The sequence below is a fragment of the Anser cygnoides genome, chromosome 7 (assembly GCF_040182565.1).
Source record: "Anser cygnoides isolate HZ-2024a breed goose chromosome 7, Taihu_goose_T2T_genome, whole genome shotgun sequence".
Lineage (NCBI taxonomy): Eukaryota > Metazoa > Chordata > Aves > Anseriformes > Anatidae > Anser > Anser cygnoides.
The window spans coordinates 15,014,908-15,039,099 of NC_089879.1; the positions used below are offsets into that span (position 1 = coordinate 15,014,908).

At 64.6% G+C, this 24,192-nt stretch overlaps 3 protein-coding genes across 10 annotated transcripts in view; all 3 read right to left on the reverse strand.

Annotated features, from left to right (window-relative positions):
- Positions 1–212: 212 nt before the first annotated feature.
- Positions 213–5,152, reverse strand: PYROXD2 (pyridine nucleotide-disulphide oxidoreductase domain 2). Its single transcript, XM_048060639.2, has 16 exons — positions 4,082–5,152; positions 3,734–3,753; positions 3,452–3,545; positions 3,305–3,378; positions 3,061–3,207; positions 2,768–2,921; positions 2,575–2,636; positions 2,353–2,450; positions 2,078–2,219; positions 1,850–1,984; positions 1,688–1,760; positions 1,424–1,580; positions 1,167–1,321; positions 927–1,033; positions 725–845; positions 213–538 (listed from the first exon to the last, which is right to left on the reverse strand). The coding sequence occupies exons 1-16, from the start codon at positions 4,398–4,400 to the stop codon at positions 468–470; spliced, it is 1,929 nt and encodes a 642-aa protein (XP_047916596.2). The 5' UTR covers positions 4,401–5,152; the 3' UTR covers positions 213–467.
- A 153-nt stretch (positions 5,153–5,305) lies between these two features.
- On the reverse strand, positions 5,306–9,862 carry HPS1 (HPS1 biogenesis of lysosomal organelles complex 3 subunit 1). The gene is made up of 18 exons (XM_048060632.2): positions 9,670–9,862; positions 9,358–9,495; positions 9,147–9,289; positions 8,821–8,929; positions 8,437–8,597; positions 8,252–8,354; positions 8,060–8,164; positions 7,865–7,934; positions 7,688–7,755; positions 7,213–7,380; positions 6,966–7,142; positions 6,827–6,894; positions 6,606–6,728; positions 6,455–6,520; positions 6,154–6,298; positions 5,945–6,058; positions 5,752–5,834; positions 5,306–5,506 (listed from the first exon to the last, which is right to left on the reverse strand). Exons 1-18 carry the CDS (start codon positions 9,772–9,774, stop codon positions 5,344–5,346), a joined length of 2,109 nt encoding a protein of 702 aa, XP_047916589.1. The 5' UTR covers positions 9,775–9,862; the 3' UTR covers positions 5,306–5,343.
- Positions 9,863–10,052: 190 nt separating this feature from the next.
- HPSE2 (heparanase 2 (inactive)) overlaps positions 10,053–24,192 on the reverse strand; it is a 110,027-nt gene continuing 95,887 nt past the window's right edge. For 7 of the 8 annotated variants that reach the window (XM_067001088.1, XM_067001091.1, XM_067001090.1 and 4 more), the window contains 6 exons: positions 23,759–23,852; positions 21,390–21,496; positions 20,804–20,918; positions 12,040–12,185; positions 11,077–11,223; positions 10,053–11,000 (listed from right to left, as the gene is read on the reverse strand). In XM_067001088.1, coding sequence (XP_066857189.1) covers positions 10,835–11,000; positions 11,077–11,223; positions 12,040–12,185; positions 20,804–20,918; positions 21,390–21,496; positions 23,759–23,852 — 775 coding nt within the window. In that variant the 3' untranslated portion in view covers positions 10,053–10,834. The other variant, XM_067001092.1, reaches the window with a different exon arrangement.

Consider the following 24,192-nt stretch of genomic DNA (forward strand, 5'->3'; position numbering starts at 1 on the left):
GCGAGCGGCGCCCGGCAGCGGCATGGGGCAGAGCGTGGCACACCCAGCGTGGGCTGCCTGAGCGGGGCTGCTTGTCCCCGTTCACCGTGACACTCCTGTCCCCTCCGGCGGGGCCCCCAGGGGCTGCACCAGCACAGGCAGCGCAGGTGGCACAGCACAGCCGCTCACACCCCAGGACCAGTGCACCCCATAAAGAGAGCTGAAAAACCATGGCGAGAGGGCCAATGCATAGCCTCTGGCTGTGTTTATTTCCGTGGGTGCCACAACACCCAGGGCATGGTGGGGCCTGGGGAGGGGGTCAGCCCGGGCCCTGCCAGCCTGCCCCCCCACACACAGGGGTGCTGCTGCCAGTGCTTGGCCCGCTGCAGTGGTGGCAAGCAAGGTGGGGACAGCAGGCTCTGCGTGGGGACAACAGGGCTCACTGCAGCCGCATCCCCACGTAGGTGAAGTCGGCGTCACCGCTGCCGTCACCGGCGCTTGAAGTCCCCGAGAGCCACCCGGGCTGCATTGCGTCCCGCTGCGCCCATCACGCCGCCTCCTGAAAGGCAGAAACGGGGAGCGGTGGCCCCAGCAGCGGGGGCTGCTCTGGGGGGGCTGCTCTGCCTCGCCGCCAGGGCTGAGAGTAGCAGACCTCACACCTTGTGCTCCCCTTGCACCTCGTCCATACGCCCCTGCCCTCCTCCTGCAGCCCCCCGGGGTTTTCCCAGCTCCCAGCCCTACTCACCAGGGTGTGCTCCGCTCCCACACAGGTACAAGCCTGGAACTGGGGACCGGTAGCCCGAGTAGGGTGGTGCTGGCCGGGCAAAGTACAGCTGGTCCAGGGACATCCCTCCATGGAAGATGTTCTGCAACCGGAGCCCGGGCAGGGTGAGCGGGCCGTGCCTGGCCGCTTGCTGTGCTCAGTGCCGAGTCCGCATGGTACCCACCCCGCCGGGCAGCCCGAAGACCCTCTCTAAGTCCGGGGGTGCCAGGATGTCCCTGCCGATGACGGACGCCTTGAAGCCTGGGGCATAGGCTTCGATGCAGTCGAACACTAGGGAGGGACAGAGGCACTGGCAGGCAGCTCGGGGGGACGCGGTGACCGGCCCCTGAGCACGAGGGTAGCTCTGCCTGCAGCAGGGACCAGCGCTCCTGGTGTTACCTGGCTCCACGCACATGCTACGTACCCGTGTCGGCATACACATTTCTGGCCTGCTCGTCCCAGGGCCGCCCACCTGCCAGCTCATACGGGGTGTACTGGGTGAAGAGGGACACGACGTGGCAGCCCCGCGGGGCCAGCCCCGGGTCCAGCGCCGAGGGGATGCACAGCTCGATCATGGGCCTAGGGGAGCGGGACTGAGCCACCCCAAACATCCCCCAGCACTGCTGTCCTGCCCCTTCTCCGGGACACCATGGGCAGGGAGCGAGGGGGGTGGGCTCCTACCTGCTGGAGGGGTGCCCGCCAGCGGCCTCGGTGTAAGCCTGGTGCAGGAGGTGGGTGCCCTCGCAGTTGAGGTGGATGGAGCACTGGTGGTGGGGCAGGGGCTGGCCGTCACGGGCGTTGGGGGCAGCCAGGAAGCTGGGCAGGCGATCCACTGCCACTGGAATGGGGGGGAGACTGGGGTGCAGGCTCCTGGGGAGCCCTACAGCCTTGTGCTAGTGTGCCCCCCGAGGTGGGATGGCGGAGGAGGCAGCCCTTTGTACCTACCGTTGATTTTGGTGACGGGGGAGCGCGTGTCGACACGCCAGATCCGCCGGGCAAAATCCTCCGGCAGCTGCTCCTGGAGGGGGACAGGGCACACCGCAGTGATGGGGCCACCACGGGGGTGAGAGCCCACCGAGCCCCGCGGTGGCCCTGCATGCCCCATACCTGGGGGGTGAGCTCCAGGAAGGTGATCTGGGGGGAGGCATTGGACAGCACCACTTTGCTCCTCACCTCCGTCCCGTCCCACAGCACGACGCCCTGCGCCTGCCCGTCCCTGCCCAGCAGCACGCGGCACACGGCCTGGGCAGAGGGGAAGGGGCCAGCACCTCACCCGGCTTCTCCCTGGGGCCACCGGGCAGCCCGTGGAGGTCCCCGTGCCCAGAAACCCGGTACCTTCTCGGTAAAGATGTGGGCGCCCCGGCTGGCCGCTGCGCGGGCGATGGCTTGGGACAGGGCCCCCATGCCGCCAGCCACGTAGCCCCAGGCGCCGCGCCGCCCCTCCAGCTCGCCCATGACATGGTGCAGCAGCACGTACCTGCAGGGATGGGGACAGACCTCACCCAGCCCCTGAGCCACTCCGGCAAGCCTCAGGGCCACGCCGGGCTGAGTGGGGTGGCCTGGAGGGGATGGCGTGGACGTGAGCCCCAGGGAGGGGACGGGGCCCTCACCCGCTGCCGGGGCTGTGGGGGCTGCTCATGGCTCCAATCACTGCGTCGGTAGCCAGGGTTGCCTTCAGGGGCTCCGACTCAAACCAGTGATCCAGGATCTGGCCCAAGAGACAAGGAGAGAGCCGGGCTCAGGGCTGGGCTGCAGCCGGGACCTTGTGGGCACGCAGGGAGGCGGAGTGGGCACCCGGAGGGTGGCTCTGTGCCACTGCAGCCGGCACGCACCTTGGAGATGGGGGCTGTCAGCACCTCGTAATAGCGGGGCAGCTGCCGTCCCAGCGCCAGCCCTGCGGGGAGAGGCAGCTCTGGGGTCTGCACGGCTGCACCAGGACACAGCCACCGGCACCTGGTGGTGTTGGGGCCAAGCAGGAACCCGGGACCAGGCACACAGCCATTGCCAAGGGGATCCCAAACGTACCTGCCCGCAGCAGGGGCTGCAGGGCTCGCAGGGCTCTGAGCCGCTGGAGCAGGGAGCCCTGCCCCAGGGCAGCTGTATCCACAGGGGGGGCATCCAGCAGCGGGTCAATGGCAGACACTAAGCGCCCCATGAACGCCTCATACGCAGGGTAAGCCTGAAAGGGGACAGCGGGTGGCCAGAAGGGACTGAGCCGTGGTAGGTGCAAAGGACACCCTGCCGTGAGCATCCCTGCTGCTCCACGGGGCAGGGCAGCTCCTCTTTGGGGCTTTGCTTTGCCCCGGCCCCTGCGGTACCTGAGCATCCTTCTGGGAGAACTGGGCGATCTGCCGCTGGGTCTGGGCCATGTCGTGCCCCAGCAGGAGGGAGCGGGGCGGGCTCCTGTCCTCCAGCAGCGGGGTGAAGGAGTAGGGGTCCCGCGGGAGCACCCTGAGGCCATGCCGCTGCGAGACACGGAGGGCAGTGAGACAAGGAGGCAGCAGTGTCACCCTGCCATGTGCCAGGAGGTGCTGGTGGCCCAGCTGGGGACAGGCACTGTACCCGCAGCTCCAGCTCGGTGTAGATCTGCGGCCGCAGCAGGCTGAGCAGGTAGGATGCCCGGGAGAACTTAAAGCCTGGTAGACGCGGGGTGGTGAGGGGTGAAAGGGGCAGACGGGGGTCAGGAGGACGTAGGGCACGTGGGGATACCTGGCACGATCTCCTCGGTGACGGCCGCGCCGCCCAGCACGTGGCGCTTCTCCAGCACGGCAGTGCGCAGCCCTGCCCGCTGCAGGTAGGCAGCCTGCGGGGAGCGTGGCATCATGCTGCGGGTGGCACGTGTCCTCCTGGTCCCAACCACCTCCCCGACCCCTTGCCAGGGTGGTTCCTGCTTCCCGAATCCCTCTGGGAGCCCCCAGCCCCTGCTCTCGCTGCAGACCCTCCCCGGCCCCACAGCGTCCCCAGGGTGAGCGCTCTGCCTCCGGTACTCACTGCCACCAGCCCGTTGTGCCCTGCAAGGAGAGACGGAGGGGAGCTGAGCCCGGCTGAGCCAGGACGGCCCCACGGCACAGCACATCCCCACACCAGGGATGCAGGTCACCCAAATAACAAGCTCTGGACACTGTAGGGAGCATTCTCCCCCATCCCTACATCCCTGGTCCCCAATGGGACGGGGTAGGGGACAAAGGCAGATCCCCCAGCTCTGCTCTGACCCCTTAGCCAGCAGCACGCCGGGGAGCTGCAGCACACACCCATCTGTGCCAGCCCCCTTGCAGCTCCCCGGCACAAGCAGCATGCTGGGGGCCACCCCCTCCCCGCCAGCTCCTCGCCCCGCGTTACCTGCCCCGATCACCACCGCATCGTACTCCTGCTGCAGCCGCGCTGCGGCCCCGCTGTGAGCCAGGCGCCGTCCCCGCAGCCCGCGGGCAGCACGGCCCGTGCCCAGCCTCGCAGGGAGCCCGGCCGCCATCTCCGTGCAGTGCCTGCAGCTCCTGGACTTTGCTTCCACGGCCCCACTTCTCACGGGGCACGGGGAGGGGACAGGGGGCCCAGGGCAGGGGACACCTTGGTGCAGGGCCGGACGCTGCGTCCCAGGGCTTGTGGGGAGGCTGGGCAGGACACGGTGCCCACGGCAAGGTGCCAAGCCCTGGCCAAGCATTGCCCGGGGTGTGCAGGGAAGCTGGGGAGAGGCTTTGTGCAGGGCCAGATCCTGCCTGGTGCTCAGCAGGGTGCCGGGCACACCAGCTCACTGCCCTGCCAGCACCGCAGGGACCCAGGGCACTTGGCTAGGCCATCTGGCCACTGAGTGGTGTGGGGAGGGGGCGCTCAGCCCCCCCGGAGCAGCTGGGAAAGGGGCAGCCTGGGGCTGGGCTTGGCTCCGGACCCACAGCTTTTGCTCAGCGGGGCAAATTCCTGCCCAGCAGGACAGGGTAAAGGCCCCGCCGTGGTCCAGCGCTCCCCGACCCACAGTGCCCAGCCCCAGCTGCACGGGGCAGCGGCTGCGCAGCCCCCGGAGCAGGGGGAGCCCCGGTGCCGTGCCCAGAGGGCTCGCACATGCACCGACACCAGATGTGTCTGGCGAGCACATGGCCTGCCTCGGCTCTGCCGCGTGCTGCCTGCCCAGCTCGGCCCTGCCGTGCCCAGGAGCTGCGTGCAGGCAGGGGGTGCATCCCGTGCACCCCATCCCTCGGGGACCCCGACCCCATCAGCCCCACATTTAGGGGCGCGGGGGGGGGAACGGGGTGCACCCCACGCCGTTCACCGCGCAGGTTTGGCTACAGCATTTTGTTCTCGGGCCAAAGCCAGGCGGCGGGGCCAAGCCAACGCCATAAATCCTGCTTTGGAAACGCGCTTTTCAACAGGGCCGTGATTTGCCAAAAAGCTCTCAGCCCCGCTCCCGGCCCGTCCCGGGAGGCTGCTGGGTGCCAGCCAAGCAGGCGGGGAGGGGAGAGGCGGGCAGCGCAGCCCTGGCCGAGGACGGGGAGGCTGCACGTGGCCGCCCCCAGGCACGGCCGGCCGTGCACCCAGCTCACGTGCACCCCCTGAAAGAGCAGCACGAGGAAGCATCCGCACCCGCTTTAATCCCGGCCCCTGGGGGCGGCTCAGAGCAGGGGGATGCGGGAAGGCTCCCAGAGGCGCCGGGCCAAGTCGCAGGCCTGCTGGACCACCAGCTCGGAGGGGATGATGCCCAGGTGCACGGTCAGCAGCTCGTAGCACTTCACCGCCTCTGCCTGGTGGTTCTTGCTGTAGTAGCGCAGCAGCTTCCTGGGGAGGAAAAGCGGGGGTGTTCTGCAGGGCACGGCGCAGCCTGCAGGGGACGGGTCTGCAAAATCACCCCCTTTTGGGTCGTCTTCCCCTAGAAAGCCCCTGCCAAGGACATCCCTGCAGGGCCGGGACCACAGCCCCAGGCTGTGTGGCACCCCAGCCCTCCCAGCACGGGTGCCCCTCCGCTGCCCCGTCCCAGCAAGCGCAGACACCGGTGCCAAGCAGCAGGGCTGGGGACTGCCGACCTGTAGTAGTCTCCCGCCAGCATCCCGATGGGAGCGGAGTCGTCGGGGAGGACGGGCACCTCCATCACCTCCAGCTTGTAGCCCTGGGGACAGATGACAGCAGAGGGCAGGACCGTACCAGGGAGGGGAGGAATGAGGGGCTGGACCCCAGGGGTGCTGTGAGAGGGGCTCAGCCCCGTCCCATCCCTCATACCAGCTCGTTCTCGAACCAGAGGAAGTAGGAGCAGCAGTAGTCGCCGTCCTGCAGCACCAGAGTCGTGTAGCCCTTCTGCAGGTATCGCCGGGCCAGCGCGACCAGGGACCAGACCTGGGGGACAAGGGGCACCCGAAGGCTGAGCACCAACAGCCGGCTGCACAGCGCTGGCCCCGCTCAGGCGCTGCAGGGCCGCATCCTGCCGGTACCTTGCTCTTGACGAACTCGGCCAGAGGCCCCTTGCCCAGCTCCGAGCTGGACTTCTCCGCCACGCTGAGCGACGGAGCCATCATCTGCCCGGCCGTGCGGTCGACGTAGATGAAGTGCACCAGGCCAGGAAAGTCCTCCAGGTACGTGGGGCCGGTTAAGGGCGTCCAACAACCTTGGTGCTCTTTTGGGACAGCCCCCAGGCCCCGGGGAAGCCCCCCTGACTGCCTTCACCTTGCCCCCATGCCCGCCTCCGCCCTCCCTGCGGGGGTCCCGGCCCACCTGAGCCGCGGGGAGGGATATGACACCATGGTGATGTTGCGCCTGCTCTTCACCAGCAGGAAGTCCCGCCAGTCCAGCAGCTTCTCCCTGCCGAGGAGAGGCGTGGTGAGAGTCCGGGACCCCCCCCTCAGCCTGTGGGGCAGCCCCCCGGGGGTGTGGGTACCCCCCTCACCTCATCAGCTTCTGGGCACGGTCCCGCAGGCCCTGCGACAGGCTCTGGCTGGCGGAGCTGAGGAAGAGCTGGCGGTACACGGAGCAGAGCTGCCGCTTCACCGTGCCCAGAGCCTGCAGCAGCCTGGGCCGGGGGACGAAGGGGACCCGCTTTTAGCCTGTGGTCAGCACAGCAGGGAAAACCCCGGGGGCTGCAGGCATCCCCCGCCACCCCGTACTCACTCCAGGCTGCTCCCAGGCTCGCTGCGGGAGAATATCTTGTTCTTGAACTCCACCCAGGCGTTCTGCAACTAGACGGAGACAGGGCTCAGCGCCTGGCCAGCGGGACAGCAGGACGGGGTCCTTGCATCCCCGCTCCCACCTGGATGTCCTGCCCGCCCAGCTTCTTCACAAACTTGTCCATGCGCTGCCGCAGCTCGGTCAGGATGGGAAAGCTGCGGGGGGCTCCCACCTCCTGCCCCTCTTCCAGCTTCTTCTCCAGCAGCAAGAACCCATCCAGCAGCTGGTGCAAGGTGACGGCCACGTGGGTCGTAGGGCCCTGTCGCAGAAGAGGGAGAGGGGTCAGGCAGGACCCAGCCCAGCTCCGCTGCCTTCACCTTACAGCTCACCTTGGTCAGGAGCACGAGGGAGATGCCCGGCCAGAGCGGGAGGCAGTGCATGGTGTGGGGCAGCAAGGGGCAGTAGCCTTCCCGCAGGTTGGCATCCAGGAAGATCCTCCTGGGGTTTGAAGCTTCAGGGACCAGAGGCTCCAAGGTCTGGAGCAGGTCCTCTGCCACCTGGGCAGAGAACAGGGATGCTCAGCCCCCTGCGGGGACAAGACAGCCCGCACCAACCCAGAACCTTCTGGAGGGACACGGGGGCAGAAGCAACGTCCTGAGAGCTGCAGCCAGGCACAGCCGAACTGAGCAAGCTGGAGGGGGCAAAACATCAGCAGTGAGGGAAGCGCCCAGGAATCCCGAAAGAGCAGCACACAGAGGGGAGGCTGCTTGTGAGGGACAAGTGGCGAGGAGCAGAGGCAGCAGAGAGCACCATGCGAGGCTGGGGAGGCACGGACCTGGGAGCAAGTGCGGTGCCCGCGCTCACCTGGACATCCGCAGAGTCTGCATCCCCAGCAGCCGCCGGCTCAGGGCTCTCGGACCAGCTCTCGCTGCCTGCAGGGAACGCAGCAGCTCCGCTCTGCCTGCCAGTCCCCCACGCCCCCCCAGCCCCCCTGTGGGGCTGCAGGACCGGCGCACGGCTCCTTCCCAGCCAGGCACTCACCCGTGCTTTGTCTGCCCGGCGAGGGCTGGGGCGTGTAGTAAACCTCGGGCGTGGAGAGATCATCTGTGTCCTGCCAGCCAGGAAGGGCTGGATCAGCCGTGCCCTGCAGGCACGACTCCGGTGCGAGCAGCACCGCCAGCGTCCCACGCTGCAGCTCCCAAAGTCCCGGGCCCTGGGGCAGCCACCCACTCTCACCTGATCGTCTGACTCCTTCTCTGCACCTCCGTGGGAGCTGGGGCTGCTCACCGGGATGCTCTCGCTTCTCTTGGGTCCTTGAGGCAACACCTTCCCTGTTTCAGGCTTCCGAGACGAGAGAGGAAGAAAATCAAGCCCTGGCCCCCTAAACGTCAGCCCCCCCAGGGGCACCCCAGCCCGCTGCCCCCATACCTGGGGGCCGAGCTCCTCCTCGGCGCTCTGGCTGGGGTACAGGTCCTGCACCAGGAGGATGAGGATGAGCAGGTCGGCGGGGCGGATGGAGCTGGCGTTGCGGCTGCGCAACAGAGAATGGAGGGGTCAGGAGGGATGGTGAGCGGCCGCCCCGGGAGGGTTGGTGGGGCCGGGGTTGGGCGCACCTGGAGTAGAAGGCCAGCAGCTTGGTGTGCACCAGGAGGAAGGCATGTCCCACCTCGTCCCCGCCGCGCTCGGGGCTGGCGTTGATGTACTGCACCACCTGCCTCTCCAGGAACTCGATGCACTGCTCGCACAGCTGGGGGTGGATCAGCCGCTCCACGGCCTGGGGCATGGCAGGGAGGATGCTGAGCCCCCCCAGACCCAGCCACACAGCCCCAGGGCAGGCCTGGGCTGCTCCCTACCCCTATGCACCCCACGGCTTGTGGGGGCCCCTATGCTCCCTACCAGGAGCCCTTCCCCAGATCCCGGGACCCCACGCAGCATCACACCCTGCCAGCCTGGGGGGCATCCCCGGGCTGTGACCAGCAGGTCCCAACGCACGGTACCTCCACAGCAAAGCTCTGGTCCTCCTCTCGCAGGCGGAGGTAGGTCTCCAGCAGGCCCCGCAGCAGGCTCCAGACGCGCTCCCGCTGCTCCGAATCGGCCGGCCGCAACCTGCGATGGCCTCAGAACATGAGCCACGCGTGGGATGTCACCACCCCGGGTGGGTGGGCACCCCAAACCCCAAAAGCAGCCCAGCAAAGAGAAAGCAGGTGGAAATCTCACTGTATGGGAGGGTCTCAGCTACGGGACGTGCTCCCAACCGCCCCGTTTGGCAGCTCCCCCGGAACCCCCGTGCCCCAGCCCGCCCTGGCCGGCGGTCCCCGCTCACTCCTTGCGGATGAGGTGGGAGTCGAGCGTGACGAGGCCGCAGTGAGCCTCCACCAGGCGCCGCAGCACGAAGAGCGTCCTGCGCAGGTCGTCCTCGCTCTCCGTCCCGTCGCCGTTGACCGCGATGTACAAGCAATCCCCAAACTGCAACACGCAGCGGGGTCAGACGCGGGAACGGCCGGGCCCCCCCCGCATCCCCTGCCCAGCCCTACCATGTGCAGGACGTGGAGGTGCCGCCCGTGCTCGGCCCTGAAGCAGGTGTAGGTGTCCGACAGCTTCTCCAGCAGCGCCGTGCAGGAGATGATGAGGGGCGCGAACAGCGTGTTCAGGCTGTCCTCCACCGCCGGGCCCTGGGGTGCACGGCCGGCTCAGCACCCCGGGACCCCCGCACTCCCTGCCCCACCCCAGCTCCGCACCCTGCCCCCGGGGCCGGTCCCGCCCCGTCCCGTCCCGTCCCGTCCCGTCCCGCCCCGCCCCGTCCCGTCCCGCCCCGTCCCGTCCCGTCCCGTCCCGTCCAGCCCCACCTGCACGGCGGCAGCGGCGGGCGGCCGGAGCCGGCGGAGGAAGGCGGCATCAGCCCAGTAGAAGAGCAGCTCAGCGGCGCTGCTGGCGATCAGGACGCACCGCATGGCTCCCCCCCGGCCCGTGCCACCGGGACCCCGGAGCACCGGGACCCCGCGGCTCCGCCCGCCCCGCGCCGCTTCCTGCTCCGCCGCCCGTGGCCGCCGCGCCCACGCGTGCAGCGCCCCCGGTGGCCCGGCGTAAGCCTGCACGGCCGGACCCGGCTGTCCCCCGCTGCCGGTGCCCGTGCCGCTGCCGGTGCCGCACCCGGTGGCGCTCCCGGTGCCGCCCCGGGATGCTCCGGGCCGCCCCGCTCCCGCCCCGCCGCGGACAGAAGACGCCGGCGCGGTGGGCAGCCCAGCTTTATTACCCCTCTCGTCCCGTCCCGGTGCGTCCCGGCTGCTCCAGCCCGCACCCCCGGTACCGGCGGGCAGCGCTCCCCCATCCCCGCTCGGGCCGGGAGCTCCCCGCCGCGGGGCGCGCACCCCCTGCCTCCGGGCTCTCCGCTGCGGGCCTCATTAATTTAATTACCAACATTTACAGCCGTGGGCCCGAGCCCTGCCCGCACGGCCCGGGGCAGAGCTGGGCGCCTCCTCCTCCCGGGCCGGCCCGCAGCATCCCCGGAGCACCCCCGGAGCACCCCCGGTGCGAGCACCCCCGGTGCATCCCCCGAGCATCCCCGCAGCATCCCCGCAGCATCCCCGCAGCATCCCCGCGCTGGTCCAGGCCGGGCCGCGCTCGCAGCGGCCGAGCGGCAGCAGAGGGAGCTGCTTCCATGCGCTTGCTGCGAGGCTCCGGGGAGGGTGCCCGCGCTGGGCTGGCCGCCCACGGCGCCGCCGGAGCGGGGCCCGGCCCCCAGCCCTCCCCGGGAGCCCCGGGGCTTCTCGCTGCCCCCCCCCCCCCCTCCCCTGACTTCGCCGTCGCAGCGGCTCCGGCCGGGCAGAGCGGAGCTTTTTTGGCCGCGGCTTGGGAGAGGCTGCCGAGGAGGAGGGCGTCCAAGGGTGCGAGGCCGAAGGGCGCGGTGCGGTGCCCCCGCGGCGGGGCTGTGCGGGCTGCCCAGGAGGCAGCGTGTCCCGGGGATGTGCGTGGGGCAGGAGCGGGGCTGCGGGCTCCGTTCTGCGCCGTGGGCTATCGGTACCGGCAGGCCAGCGCGTTCACGTTCTTCACCACGTAGAAGCTCATGGTCAGCGGGGGGATGACCAGGGTGCGGCCGGCCCGCAGCGGACGAGGCTTTAGCTCGGGGAGGGTCCCATCGTCCACCATGGCCAGCGGCTGCCCGTTGAGCTGCACAGACCTGCGGGGCCAGAACAGGGTCAGGGCGGCGGGGACGGGGCGGCGGTGGCAGAGCCAGCCTTAAGCATGGCACTTACTTGGAGTGGAGCCCGTCTTTGCCGTAGGGCTGCAGCAGGTACTGGTGGACGATCTTATCCCGCAGCGTCCCCGCCAGCTTGATTTTCTTCCGGGAGCGGTGCAGGTTGATGATGTAAAGGGTGATGGACCCCCGGACATAGTTGTGGCTGCGAAGGGGAGAGCGGGAGCTGAGGGGTGTGCTGGCACGTGCCCTGGGAGTGTCACCTCTGAGAAAAGGGCTTGGGGGTGTCTGTGTAAGAACCAGCCTTCTGCAGCCACCCGGATGGGATGCTGCCACCCTGGCTGCCCCTCCATGGGGAGATGCCACCTCCCCATCGTGACACCTTTCCAACCATCCACTGCCCTCCTTGGCCATGGGTGGCACAGTTTGAGGCGGTGCTGTGCCAGTGCCCGCAGCAGGGGTGGTGGTCCCGGGGCAGCCCCCCAGGGCCTCGCAAGGAGGAGGCTGAGAACGGACGGGAGCTCTGTGCGCGAGTGGCGTCTGCCCCCGCCGCCCCGGGCACTGAACTGACAGCTCCAGACACTGATCCTCTGTCCCTGCCTAATCAGACAGCCCCAAACAAAGGCTATAAAGCACTTTGCACCTGTCAGTTACTGGACAAGGTTTCCTACCGAGCTGGAGGCATGTTGAAAGCATCTGGACTGTGTAAAGAAACAGCCTCTCCTCCTCCACAATAGCAACTTGTGTCTGCGGAGGAGGTGGCCGCCCCCCTCCCCGGCTCGCTGGGGCGCTTTGAAAGACCTTATCAGCGAAACAATAACCAGGCCGGGCTCCCCGGCACTGCGGCCAGGCGGGTAACCCGACCGACCGACCGGGGGCCCCTCGTGAAATCCACCCCCTTGATCTCTGCTGCCGGGGCTGCCCCGCAGCCACCGCTCCGTCCCCCGCCGTCCCCGTTCCCAGGCGTGGGCTCCCCCCGGCCCCCGCAGCCCCCAGGCTCCCTCGCCCCATCCCGGCTTACTTGTGGTAGCTGGTGCAGTGGGCGTAAATGCGGAGCTTGTCGCGGATCACCCTGCCCGGCCGGGGTTTCCTCTGGAGCCCGGCCACGTGGATGGCCAGGACCTTGGGACCGATGAGCCGCTTGTAGAGCAGGGACAGCCAGTAGTCCTGCGGGGCAGAGGGGACAGTCAGCAGCACCAGCCCAGGAGAGGCTGCTTTCCCGGCTTGCAGCCTAGCAGAGTTTGGGGCTGTTTGGGTGAAAATGTTCCATGCCTGATGTCTGCCTTTGGGGTGAGGTTTTTTTTTTTTTTTTTTTTTTTAACAGATCAAGCCAAAATGGCATAGCTGTTTCCAAGAAGGAGGTTAAGGAAGGAATACATTGCTTTGCCCACACCAAGAGACATTGCTGTCCTCTGAAGGAGCTCAGCTTTGGCTGGGCTGTGGGGCTCGGAGGGGAGCAGCACGGGTGCCACCTCACGTTCCCATGGACCCGCTTGTAGCCCAGCCGCAGACCCACATTGCCACACACGTGGGACCATGATGTCTGTGAAGCCTGTGCCTTCACTGAGCACGCGGGTCCCCTTCCACCCCACTCTCTGCACGGGGCTGGAGCCCACCGGAGCTCTCCCATGCTCTCCAGCTACGCTGATGGCACGCTGACTTTGGGGACTGCTCAGGGTACTCCATTTCCCAGAGGAATTTCTCCTCCTTTAAGTCCTCCCATGGAGTTAAGCACCCATGACCATAGCGCGGGGAAGCCAAAGCTCTCAAGAAATAGGAAACGTTGAGCCCCTGCACACATGCGTTAATGATGCAGCCTTTAATTACGTCACCACATACTATTTTTTCCCACAGGGCACGGCCTCGCTCAGCACACAGGATGGGCCCCAAGCCCCGGGGAGGGAGGCGAGGCTGTGCAGTGACGGCGGCCGCCGTCTGCAGGGCCCCCCACTCATCCGCTGCAGAAGCTGGGAGGTGTGCGGTAAATGAAGCAGGGTTGTGGGAAGGGAAGGGGCAGTCTCAGGCGGCGGTCGCTGGGGCTCTGTCCCTGCCACTGCTCCAGGCACTGCAGGTGACACTGGGGACACGGAGCCTCTGCTGCATAGCGTGCGAGCGGGGCCACGCTTCTTCCCTGGGTGCTGCCTGTGGGTGCAGCCCCGGAGGACAGCCACCTGCTGGCGCAGGCTGCTCTGTTCCAGCAGTGCCTCCTGTCCCAGCACAGGGACGTCCAAACCCACTTCCCCTTGCTGGCTCAGCTTCAGCCACAGAGCTGGAGGAAAAGCCTCCTCCTGCCCTCCTCTCACCGCTCCCGGCCAAAACCACGGGGCTTTGTGCCACACCAGCCTCGTCAGTGCTTCCTCTGCAAACCCAGGGCCCCAGAGGAGAGGCGAGGGTGCGGGCAGAGGCGAGCACAGCACTTTTGCACCCTGAGGATGCCCAGCCCACGAGGCCAAAGCTCTCAAGCTGCTCCATACCACAGACGTGTGCTGTCACCGATGCACGTCCTGCTGTCCCCGTGCTTCCTTGCAGCCTGGGGACGTGCCCACGTGCTTCGTTTGGTGCCTGCCAGCCTTTCCCCATCACGGGAAGCTGCTCACCCTGCTCGGGCGTGCTGCTGGCAGGATAAGCAGTGCCTGGCGCACTGAGGGCTCCCCGGGGAGCTGTGCTGGTTAGCAGGCGTCGTTACAGATGAGTAATTACCCGGGTTTATGGCGAGGCCAAAGGTGAACACAGATCGCGGTGTTTAGCCCCACGGTTGTGAGTTGAAAATAAATGAGTTCAGCGCCCCGAGCTACCTGTTAGCTCAGGCTCTTAATTCTCCCTAGCAGCCCTGTGGGGTTTCTCGCCTCCTCTGCACATTCCCACCACCGAGATGCTGCATTTGCCTACGAATTATGGGGGCGACGGAGGCTACGGCCAGGGACTCAGAGGGTCTCCCTGAGCACTTGGTGGCCACCCTTGAAGTTCCAGGTGCAGCCGAGGAGCACGTGCAGATGCCACAAGACAGTAAGGCGGTGAGCAGCAGTGCAGGGCGAGCTGTCCTGCACAGCGTGGGATGTCTTCAAGGCAGTGGGAAGTATTTCGGTACAGCCATTGCCTGTGGGGTCAAATGCTCCCCTGAAAGCTGTGGCTTAGCTGTGTCCCTTTGGTGCCCTGTGTCCCTTGGTGCCACAGCTGCCAACTGCCCTGGCAGGGATGCTCAGGGCGGTGCGGGGACTGATGTGTCCCTCCAGCATCTGCAAAAGGAGAGGGAGAGCAGTGATACCTTGCTCTGAAACCTGTGTTTCGAGAAGGATGTGGAAATACCAAAGAGAGTTCAAAGGAGGGCCAGAAAAATGACCCAGGGGCTGGAAGAGGAGCCTTTCTCTGCAGACCCGGAGGAGCTCGAGCTGTTCAGCTTGCTGCAGGGAAGCACTGAAGACAGCTGCAGCTTTTCGCGTCATCGCAAGCCCGCTTGCAGCAGGGGCCAAAATCATGTTCCTTGCAATAAATTACCAGGAGCTGGTGACACCGAGTATTTGGATGATGAATTGCACACGCACCTAGCATGACGAAAACAAAACCACTGGGCGCGGGCACTTCCCCAGCTGCTCTGGGGCTGCTCCGACCGCTTACACGAGCGAGCCCCAGTCAAAATCCCATCGGGGCTGCTGGGCACCTGCGGCCACGGCTCGTTTTCACTCCTGTTCAAATGGTTACCAACTTGGGAAGAAGCTGGTCTTGAAGCCCATCTTGGCTGCCACCAGGGTGGCTTTTTTCCCAGCCACATGCTCTAGCAGTGCTGCCACCTTGCAGTGAGCCACCGGAGCCTGGTGCAGGCAGCCCCGCATGGAGTGGCAATGTCCGGAGAAGTGCTTGGCTCCAGCCAGCCCCACCACAGGGAGGACTGGGGTTTTGGAGTTGCCGAGGGCTCCTGCTGTGAGCCATTTATACAGCTGTAACGTTAGAGGAGGAATAGCAGAAAGGAATCTGGTCCGCTATTAGTCCCCGGGGAACCGAGGGAGCTTTCTTGCTTTAATTACTTTGCAGACCCATTAAGCAGTGCTGCTGCTACAGCCCTCCCTGGAGCTGCAGGCGAGGAGCACCTGAACAAAGCCGCCCTGCACATCAGGAGGTCTCCTGGCTGGGACGGCTGATTTACGGGCAGGAAGGGCCGTTGTCTCATGCGGGTTGATTTGTGGGGCTCGGGCCAGCCACATCTTCTGAGTGCCACGGGGCCAGCGGAGGCCCGAGAGCTTTCCACCAGACAGGGAAAGCCCAGAGGGTCCCGCTTTATCTCTTTGCACGTTTTAATTCATTGCAGGAGCTTTTAGAAGCTTAATCTTTTCGAAAAGCGGCTGATTAGCCAGCCCTTCAGACAGACCTGCTAACCAGATCCTCCTGCCTCCAGGGCTGCTACATGGGGTGCAGGAGCGTATCCCTGTGCTCTCTCCTGCAGGCAGCAAAGCAGCTTTACAGCCTGTCCGAGTGTGTCCAGCTGTGCACTCTGCACACGTGAGATGAGGTTGCCATAGCCTAAAAACTTGAGTCCCAGACCTGCAGCCTCTCTGCAAGCGGCAGAGGCAGCTGGACATCTGGGATGGACACTGCCGACCCCGCGGTGCCCAGCCTGCCCCACGTCACCAGCAGCACTTGCTGGCTTCTCCTTTTCCCCTTGCTTCTTTCCTCTTCTGAACCCACCCAAGCTCTTCCTCTGTCCCTCAGGCACGCTCAGGTTTCAACGTCCTGCTCCATTCCTGCACCGCGATCTGCATTCTTACAGCCCAAGCAGCCTTACGGAGATAAGGGATCTGGCTTCCCGCACCTCACAGGACAGAGGAGCTCGCCCTTTTATCCCTCTGCTGAGCCTGATGGCTTGTTTTTGGCAAAAGCACCTTCCAGGAAAGCAGTGACCGTGGTTCGGGCGGCTTGGCAGGATGGAGAAGCCGCCACTTCCCATGGAGCCTGTTCCAGCAGCTAAACATCCGCGCTGTTAACAACCCTTACTTTCAGCTTGAATTTGTCTGGCTTCGGCTTCCAACCAGTGGTTCTCGTTCTTTCTTTTTCCGCTAGATTAAAGGATCTTCAGCATCCAGAGCTCTCTCCCTGCGGAGGTCCTTGCATCCTGTTCAAGACGCGGCTGGTCGCTGCTCCAGCACGGCTGGACCGTTGCGGCTTTTAACATTACACATGACCTTGGCGTACTTCTTGGACGGTGCTTCTTGCCCAGCGCCTTTCTGCTGAGGAGCAGAGGGGAGCAGCTGGGCACCAGGTGCCCCGGCCAGGGCAGGAGCATCTCCATGGGGCAGGAGAGTTGCTGCTGCGGCCGCGAAGCCCCCCCCCTGTGTGCTTATGGGGGCTTCTTTCGGGCTGGCTCCTGTCCACCCCTGCGGGCTGAATGTCTCCTGGTGGTTAGGGAAAGGAAAAGGCCACACGCTGACATTAAGGCAAAATCCAGGCTGGGAATGTGGCAGCCCTGGGAATCACCGCTGAGCACCAGTGGCACAGAAGGGAGAGGCTGCCCGGGCACCGCGTGGGTGCCGTGGCTGAAGCAGCCCTTGGTCAACACTGCCCTTCTCGTGCTGTCTCCTAGCAGGGCGGGTTCTCTCCCGGCCAGCAGAGCAGCTGGAGGAGCAGCCAGACCCCTCTTTGTCATCACCTCTCCCTAACAGGGTCCAGGCCATGGAGGCAGCAGGAAGGGAGCAGAGCTGCAGGATCAGATGTGTTGGGAACCAAATGCAATTTTTTTTTTTGCTGTTTTCCATTCTTCTGCTGCTCTTCACCATCACGCTACTTCCCTCTGCCCTGCTGGCAAGTGTGCACGGCCCTGGGGGGCGCCTTGCTGTCCCCACTGGTGGGTGGCACGGGGTGGCTGGGTGCACAGCCTGCGCACAGCGGGGCTCCTCGCTGCACGTGTCCCACAGCCCCAGCGTCTGGGGGCCGAGCCGCAAGCAGCAGCGCGGCTTTGAAGCGTTTGAGAGTCCAAGCATACGCACTTCAGAGGCTTTTTTTTATGGCGCACGAAGAGGGAAAGGGCCCTTAACCCAATGTGACAGCGAGCAGAGAGTAAGCGCTTTAAATTTGTCTCCTTGTTTGCAGATAAAAGGAGCCTCAGCGGGCTCAGAGGTACTGGAAGACTGAGTGCAGCGAGGGCGGGGATGAGCAGGGGATGCCGCAGTCCTTGGCACATGGCACAGGGCTGAAGGAGAAGGCAGCAGAGGGGTGCTCAGCCCCTCAGACCTGCACTGGGCAGCTCCCACCTGCAGCTTTGGGAGCTCGCTGGAGATGTCTGCAGGGCACCATTTCCCCTCTGCCCATCAGAGGACCGTTCTCTGGCTGGAGCTGTGCTGGGAGAGCCCTTTCCCTTGCTCGCACTCGACCTGCCTGGGGTTTCATCCCTCCCTCCCGCGGCCAGAGCCCACGTCCCACACGAGGCACCCCTGCGCGCCCTCGCCTCTCCCGTCCCTTCCCGGTCTGCAGGCGTCGCTCGCGCGAGAGCCCGTGCTCCAGTGTGCGGGGCAGATGGGGGTGCCAGACACCCGCGCTGCAGATTTATGGCCCCGAGGAACAGCTTCCATCTGTGTGCGAGCTCCATTGGACCAGCTCCCTCTCCCCACCCTCCGTCACTCCCTGCCTTGGGACGCTGCCTTCCCCTCTGCCTCTGCAGCGCCCGGCGCCACGCGGCCCCATTCGGGCGGCCCCGAGCCGAGGGTCCTGGACCCCGGCAGCGGGGTGGCTCAGTGCTGAGCGTGAAGACGGGTCAGTGCCATGGTGTGGCTGAGCCCCACGGCCCCGCAGCCAGCTGGCTGGGCCAGGGGTGGGGGCAGGAGCGTTTGCAGGAAAGAGCTCTCTGCAGACCCAGATGCTGGGTCTCCTCTTCGCCCCGGGGTGGGTGCACGTGGCCATGGGGCAGCGGGGCCAGGCTGGGCGCCGGGGGAGAGGATGCGTCCCCCACAGCCCTGGCCGGGGGCTCCCTTCTGTGCTGCACGAGGCAGGAGAGGCTCCGGCCGGGGGGAGGCCAGGACCTCCAGCTGCACCGAGCCGCGCCGCCGGCCAAGGCAGCTCAGCTAACGAGCGCACCGGGGACGCGTACGTGCTGCAGGCAGGGAGCACGGCCGGGAGCCCTGCTCCCAGCACTGGCACCGGCTCTGCCACCTCGATGCCGGACCCGGTACAAGCCCGGAGGCCTCCAGGGACCTCCACCCTCCAGGACTGACCGTAACTTTCCCATCGAGTTCCCCAGTGCCTGGGGGCTAAGCAGAGGAGGTGAAAAATCACCCGCAGCATCCCGGCCCCGCCAGGCAGAGCACTGCGCACCGCTGCGCTGCTCTCCCAAGGACGCCATCAATTCCCACGCAGCATCACCCTGTCTGCTGCTACCACAGCTGAGCAGGCAGCCTCTGCCATCGCCTCGCCCCGCCATCCCTGGGGCCTTTCGCACGCCTCCGTATGCTGTTCATTAAACTTACAGACAGAAAGGAAGTTCTAGCATCTACCTGTGGCAGGAGAACCAAGTGTCTCAGCATCTACAGCCCTTGGGAGAAGGTCTGAGAGGAGCCACATTATCAGGAGATGCAAGTCGGGATTTCAGCTTTGGCCTTTCCCTGGGGCTGGAATCGCTCTGGCCCTGCCTAGAAACGTGGCCAAGTTTCTTCACACATAACTATAACCTCACAGCACTTCTCCCTGCGCATTAAGGGAACAGGAATCAGCACTAAGGATGGGTAATAAAGAGGGGAGTGCTACATGGAGGAGCATCTAAAAGGGTGTATAACATGCTCTAACAACCTGAAGAGACAGCTCAGACCTACCTGGGGGGGCTTTGCAATGAAATAAATGTTTTGCATCATTCTGGACTGTTTCAGAATGGTATTAGACAGGGGGATGCATTACACACACGGCGTGCCTAAAATGAGCATACAGCCTCTAAATGCCAGACGGGCTTTTCAGACTCACTGCCCTGTGAAGGGTGAATATCAGTGGGCTTCTGCCCTCGTTTCCTCCACTCCCCGCTCCCACACACGTGTGGATGGGTTTAGGTGCGTGCAGACAGCCTTACATACAGGACAGAGGCTCTGTGTGAAGGGCTTCTCAAGCACGTGCCACGCAGTCAAGCCCTGATTATTTTACAGCTGGCTGCCCCAGTCGCTCGAGAAGAAAAAGCTCTCCAATACCTGAAACAAATTCCCTCAGAAATAACAAGGCATTAAAGCACTTGAGATCAGCCGCATTAAGGTCAGCAGAAGCATCCATACTCCCCAGGCTGATCGCATCCGTGCCCAGTCCAGGCACCTCGTGCCAGCCTGTTTCTCCTGTTTAGTACCCCAACAGTCCCAAGAGAAGCCCATTTCCTCAGCTCTGCCCCTGGAAGGAAGCTGACCCGGTACATTAATGGCAGTGCCTCAAAGGAGAGGGTGGATGGGCACCCCGGGTGACCTGCAGCCCGAAGCACCGCTGCCCTTCTCTCAGCGGCCGGCTGACTCGCGCCCAGCCCGGCAGTGGAAAAGCCTTTGTCCCGGCCGCTGGCGGGCAGATTGGGTTTCAGAGCCTGGCGACCCCGCACAGGTACATCCAGATTGGGTTTCAGGGCCCGGCGACCCCGCACAGGTACATCCAGCCGCTTTCATCCCGCTGATAGCTCCCACGGGAAAATCGCAGCCGCCGCGCCGCTGTGCAGGTCACGGTCTGGTCTCGCTGGGCTTTTTTTTCATGTCTGCAGCTTTGAAGCCCTGCACCAATTTGCACCTGCCCGTGGCTCTTTTGAAGCATGGGAAGGGGCCTGGGGAGCAACACTGGCACTTGTACAGGACCATGGTGCTGCGAGGTGGGAAGAGGATCTGCTCTGAAGCATGCGGGGGAGCGAGGAAGAGGCTGTGAAGGGTGTCTAATTTATTGGGAAAACTATCTTTAAAACAACAGCACGATCTACTCTCAATACCTTCATTGTCTTTACCAGCCTGGGGTTTATGCCCTGAACTCCTCCCCTGGCGCTGCCCTGCAGCAACCCCATAAATTCCTTCCCGGGGCGTGCAGAGCACCCAGCCGCCCTGCCAGCTTCTCCACTTACAAGGTGGGGGATTTACTAGACCAAAGGGGAAAAAAAAAAAAAAAAAAAAAAAACCAGATGAAAAGGAAACCTGCTATTTTTAAAAGGGTTTTGCATATGCTTTCTTTATTAGCACCCTCTGCACAGGAAGCCCCAGCTGCCCAGGAGTTTTTGAAGACTGAGGGATGCTGCAGGGCACTGCAGCCCCGTGTGAAGCCATGTGTGCCCTTCAGCTCAGTTTCAGAGCCCTGCAGTGGGTGCCGAGGCTCCAGCCCTGCTGTCCGCAGACCAGCAACGGGGCTGGGACCGATCCTGCCATGCGCACCTGCCTGGGGCTGTCCCCCAGCCCGTCCCCATTGTGCCCTGCCCCATGTCCCCCATCCTCACTGTGGCTCCATCCTCCCTGCCACGCTCCCGAGCCCTGGGCACTGGATGAAGTTTCAGGCACAGCGGCAACGCTCCCCCATCTGCCTCCAACATGCTGCATTTGACATTAACTAATGCCTCCTATTAATGCTGAACGCAATGGATCTGGAAAAATTCATTTGCGAGCCGAGTTCAAACAGGCCACAAGCAGAGGTGGATCCTCAGCTGTGCCCTGGATCTTTCTGTGGTGAAGCCAGGTGTCTGCGAGAGGGGTCGGGGACAAAGGCAGCACATCCTTCTGTGCGCAGGGAAGAGAAAAACCAGATCCCCCCTCCCCAAAAAAAAACATCAAGGAGAAGGGCGCATCTCTGCGAGCGCCCCCGGGCAGACCTACCGGCAGGGGGTTGAAGTTCTGGTCCACCAGGTGGTTGTGGCCGTGGTCGAGGAAGGAGTGCCGCACCACCACGTCGATGCCCTGGCTGGCCAGCAAGCCCAGCGTGTTCAGCCACCTGCAGCCGGGGGGAGTGGGGAAAATGGTTTCCAGACTACAGCCTGCACCCTGTGCTCTGGAGATGCAGATGCCCGGGGAGCAAAGGAGGGAGTGAATGCATGCAAGGACATGGGGCTGCAGAGCAGAAAGAGGGCACGGGTGCTCCTGAGCTGGCTGAGGGTGGCAAGGCCACGGGGTGCAAGCCCCGGATTTGGGGTGCTCGGGTCACAGCCTCCCCTTCCCTTCCACACCCTGTGGGCACAGTGGGGGTGCTGTTGTGGGGTCCCCAGCAGCCCCCTCACCCACAGAGCAGCAGGGCAGACGGGTCATAGGGCATGCTATGGAGAAAAGAGCAGCACCCAGGCTGCTGCTGGGGCACCGAAGCAGCGGGCAGGGGGGCTCTGGGCGCAGGGCTCACCCCCCAGCTGCAGCAGCCACAGAGCCCACACGGATGGCAGCACCCTGGTGCTGGGGAGCTGGCGGTACTCACAGGAACCCGGCCGCGTAGGAGTCGGAGAGGTTGTTCATGCCTCCGGCCGAGGTAGCGCCAATGCCTTCCAGCCAGATCTTCTTGCCCGGCGTGTAGGTGTTCACGACCTGTGCAAGAGACAAAGGCAAGCACGAGACCTCACTCCTGTGCCCTGGGGAGGGCACGGTTTGCTGTCTCCAGCATGGGACAGCTGTGTCCAAGGTGGGGACAGTGTGCCTTCATGCTGGCAGCGTGTGATGGAAGGGGACATGGCTGCCAGTGTGGGAGCACCCACACCCTGGCGTCTCTGCAGCATGGGACAAGGCACCCACAGCCAAGCACAAAAGCACCTAGGGCTCAAGAAGCACGGGCATGTGCTGGAGCCCCTTTTGAAGGCATGGTGGGAACCAGAGTGGCTGTCCCCAAGCATGGCAGCACCATGGCTGAGCAGGAGCTGCTTCACCACCTGCGGGGTCCCTAGCACAGCCGTGATGTCCATGGCAGAGCACACTCCCACCCCTCAGAGCTCCAGACAGCAGCACAGACACCTGCGAGATGCCGGGCACAACGGCACGGCTCCGGTGGCAGGAGCTGCCCTCTCCCAGCCCGAGCAACCTGCAGCACCACGCGACAAACCCTCTCCTCTCCGGTGACCCCGCTTCTCCGGGCCCGGCCACGGGCTCCCACAGCCAGATGTCTGCAAGCCCCGCGGCCCGAGGAGCGCGCCGCGCAGCCTGACGGATCCTGCCCCATTAGTGAGGAGCGCTGGAATGTGCTGGATGGACTGGGATCCCTCAAAGCTGTTAAATACGCCAGCTCTGGGCTGCCTCCCACTCACAGCCTGCGAGAGTCGACATCCCTGACTGAAGCCCCAGAGGTGTTGGCATCCTGCCTGTAATTATCTAAGCCCGCCACCTTCCCCAGTCGGAGAGGAAGCAATAAAACAGGGAAGTGGACAAGCCCAGCTGCTCTAATCAGCCCCGGCAGGATGCACGGACTCAAAGCCAAGCTGGAGGCTATTAGCACCCAGCGCTGTGCTTTCGCTCAGCCACACTGGCATTCCCGAGAGAGCCCTTCCCTCTCCCAGACCCGACGGAGGGCAGCTCCTCGCTGCTGCGGGTTGGGGCTGGATGGGGACCAGGGACCCCCAGGGCTTGTGCCCTGTCCTGCCAGGCTGTCACCGCCCTGCTGCCCATGAGCGTGCCCTGGCTGTCCCCTGCCCTTCCCCTCGGTGGCCCAAAGCTGAGATGGGATACGTGCCACCGGTTCTGGGCGGGAGCAGGGTGGGGTGATGCCCCGTGCTCGGCCCCATGCCCATCCCGTGCTCCCCGCCATGGGGGGATCGCCTGCATGCCGGGATGATTCCCAGCTTGTGCTGAAGGGCTCGGCAAGCAGCTCCTCTCCCCCAGTTTTGCTGTGCCGACCATCACATCCCCTTTCCCGGGGCCTCTTCGAGTTGTTTACTCATCCTATGGTCTCTCCCTGCAGGAATTACAGCAGCGTGGTGACTGGTATGGGATGAAAACCTAGACAAGACAAGCGGACGGACATGTCCCCTAGTCCTTAAACACCTCCCCAATTAATACGCGCTCCTCATTAGCTACAGGACTGGCAGCTGTGCCAGCCAGGCCACAGCCCCGGTGCCCACAGCGGACAAGGGAGGGACCCCTCGAAGCCCCCGTCCCCTGCACAGGGGCTGCAGCCGGAGCCATCCCTGGCCGGCGGGGACGGGAAGGCTCGCTGCGCGCTGCGCTAGCCAGGGCTGCGGGCTGCGACACAGCAACAGCTGGGTTTTATAACACAGTCAAAACACGATCATTGGGGGAAAAAAACAGTTGTTCATAGTGACCGTGATTCTCTGCTAGCGAACATCGCCCTGGAATTGCAGCAGTCACAGCGCCGCAAGCAGTGCTTTAAGCACGGGCAGAGAGCAGGGTTCAGGACGAGTCCTCTCCTGAGCCACTGCCCTGCAGGCAAGGCTGTGGTCATGATCTGGCTGATTTGGTTCCTCCTGGTCCTCTCCTCTTCCTGGGGAGGACGGTTTGGAGGATACTCACTCTATATGTTGCTCCCTTTTTGGGTGGAAGACTCCAGAGAGTCAGCTGCTTTAGAAAGGCTTTGCACAGCAGTGCCTGCCCACGTGTCCAGCACTCATCCTGGGGCACCTTCCCTCCTGATGCCCCACACATCCCGTTCGGGGCCAGCACTGGTGCTGCCCCTTCTCCCCTCCCATCCCTGGGCACTCCTGTCGGCTGTCCCCATCCTCCCCCACGAGCACCCGGGTGCTGTGCCAGCCCCACGGGGCCCCGAGCGGTGCCAGGCTGGGGTGCTGAGCTGCAGCACCGTGGGCACGTGCCCTCCCGCCTTGCAGAGCCTTTGCACTCACGCACTTTCTGGATTTTCCTGATCTGGTCGGACAGCGTGTCTAGCAGGCGGGTTTTCAGGAAGTCGGTCACTTTGGCCACTCGACCATCGATGTAGTAACTGGAAGGAAAAAAAGAAAGCGAGAAATCAGACCACTGGCAGGAGCTCTGCCCCAGCCCACATCCTCCTGTCCTGCGCCAAGAAGGCTTTTTCCCTCCAGTACAGCCCCTGCCTGCACCCTTTGGCTGTGCCTGTGTCTAGAGGATACTTCTGGTCTCTGGAGTGCGACGTGATGTCGTTGCACCCTGCATACAGAGCATTGCACGCTGCAGAAACCACGGGAAGTTTTGCTTAACTATTGCTGGTGAAAGAGCGATGCTGGGAGCAGAATGCAAAGGGCCAGGAGCAAAACACCACCAATGGCTTCGCAGCACCTTCTGCACTGAGACCCCACAGACGG

Coding starts and splice junctions, on each gene's coding strand:
- HPS1 (XM_048060632.2), bottom strand. CDS start 9,774: ATGCGGTGCGTCCTGATCGCCAGCAGCGCCGCTGAGCTGCTCTTCTAC. Junction 7,143..7,212: donor CCCTCGTGCTCCTGACCAAG/GTGAGCTGTAAG, acceptor CTTCTGCGACAG/GGCCCTACGACCCACGTGGC. Junction 6,729..6,826: donor GAGCCTGGGAGCAGCCTGGA/GTGAGTACGGGG, acceptor CCCCCGGCCCAG/GCTGCTGCAGGCTCTGGGCA.
- PYROXD2 (XM_048060639.2), bottom strand. CDS start 4,400: ATGCTTGGCCAGGGCTTGGCACCTTGCCGTGGGCACCGTGTCCTGCCC. Junction 1,034..1,166: donor AAATGTGTATGCCGACACGG/GTACGTAGCATG, acceptor GTCCCTCCCTAG/TGTTCGACTGCATCGAAGCC. Junction 539..724: donor TGGGAGCGGAGCACACCCTG/GTGAGTAGGGCT, acceptor TCTGCCTTTCAG/GAGGCGGCGTGATGGGCGCA.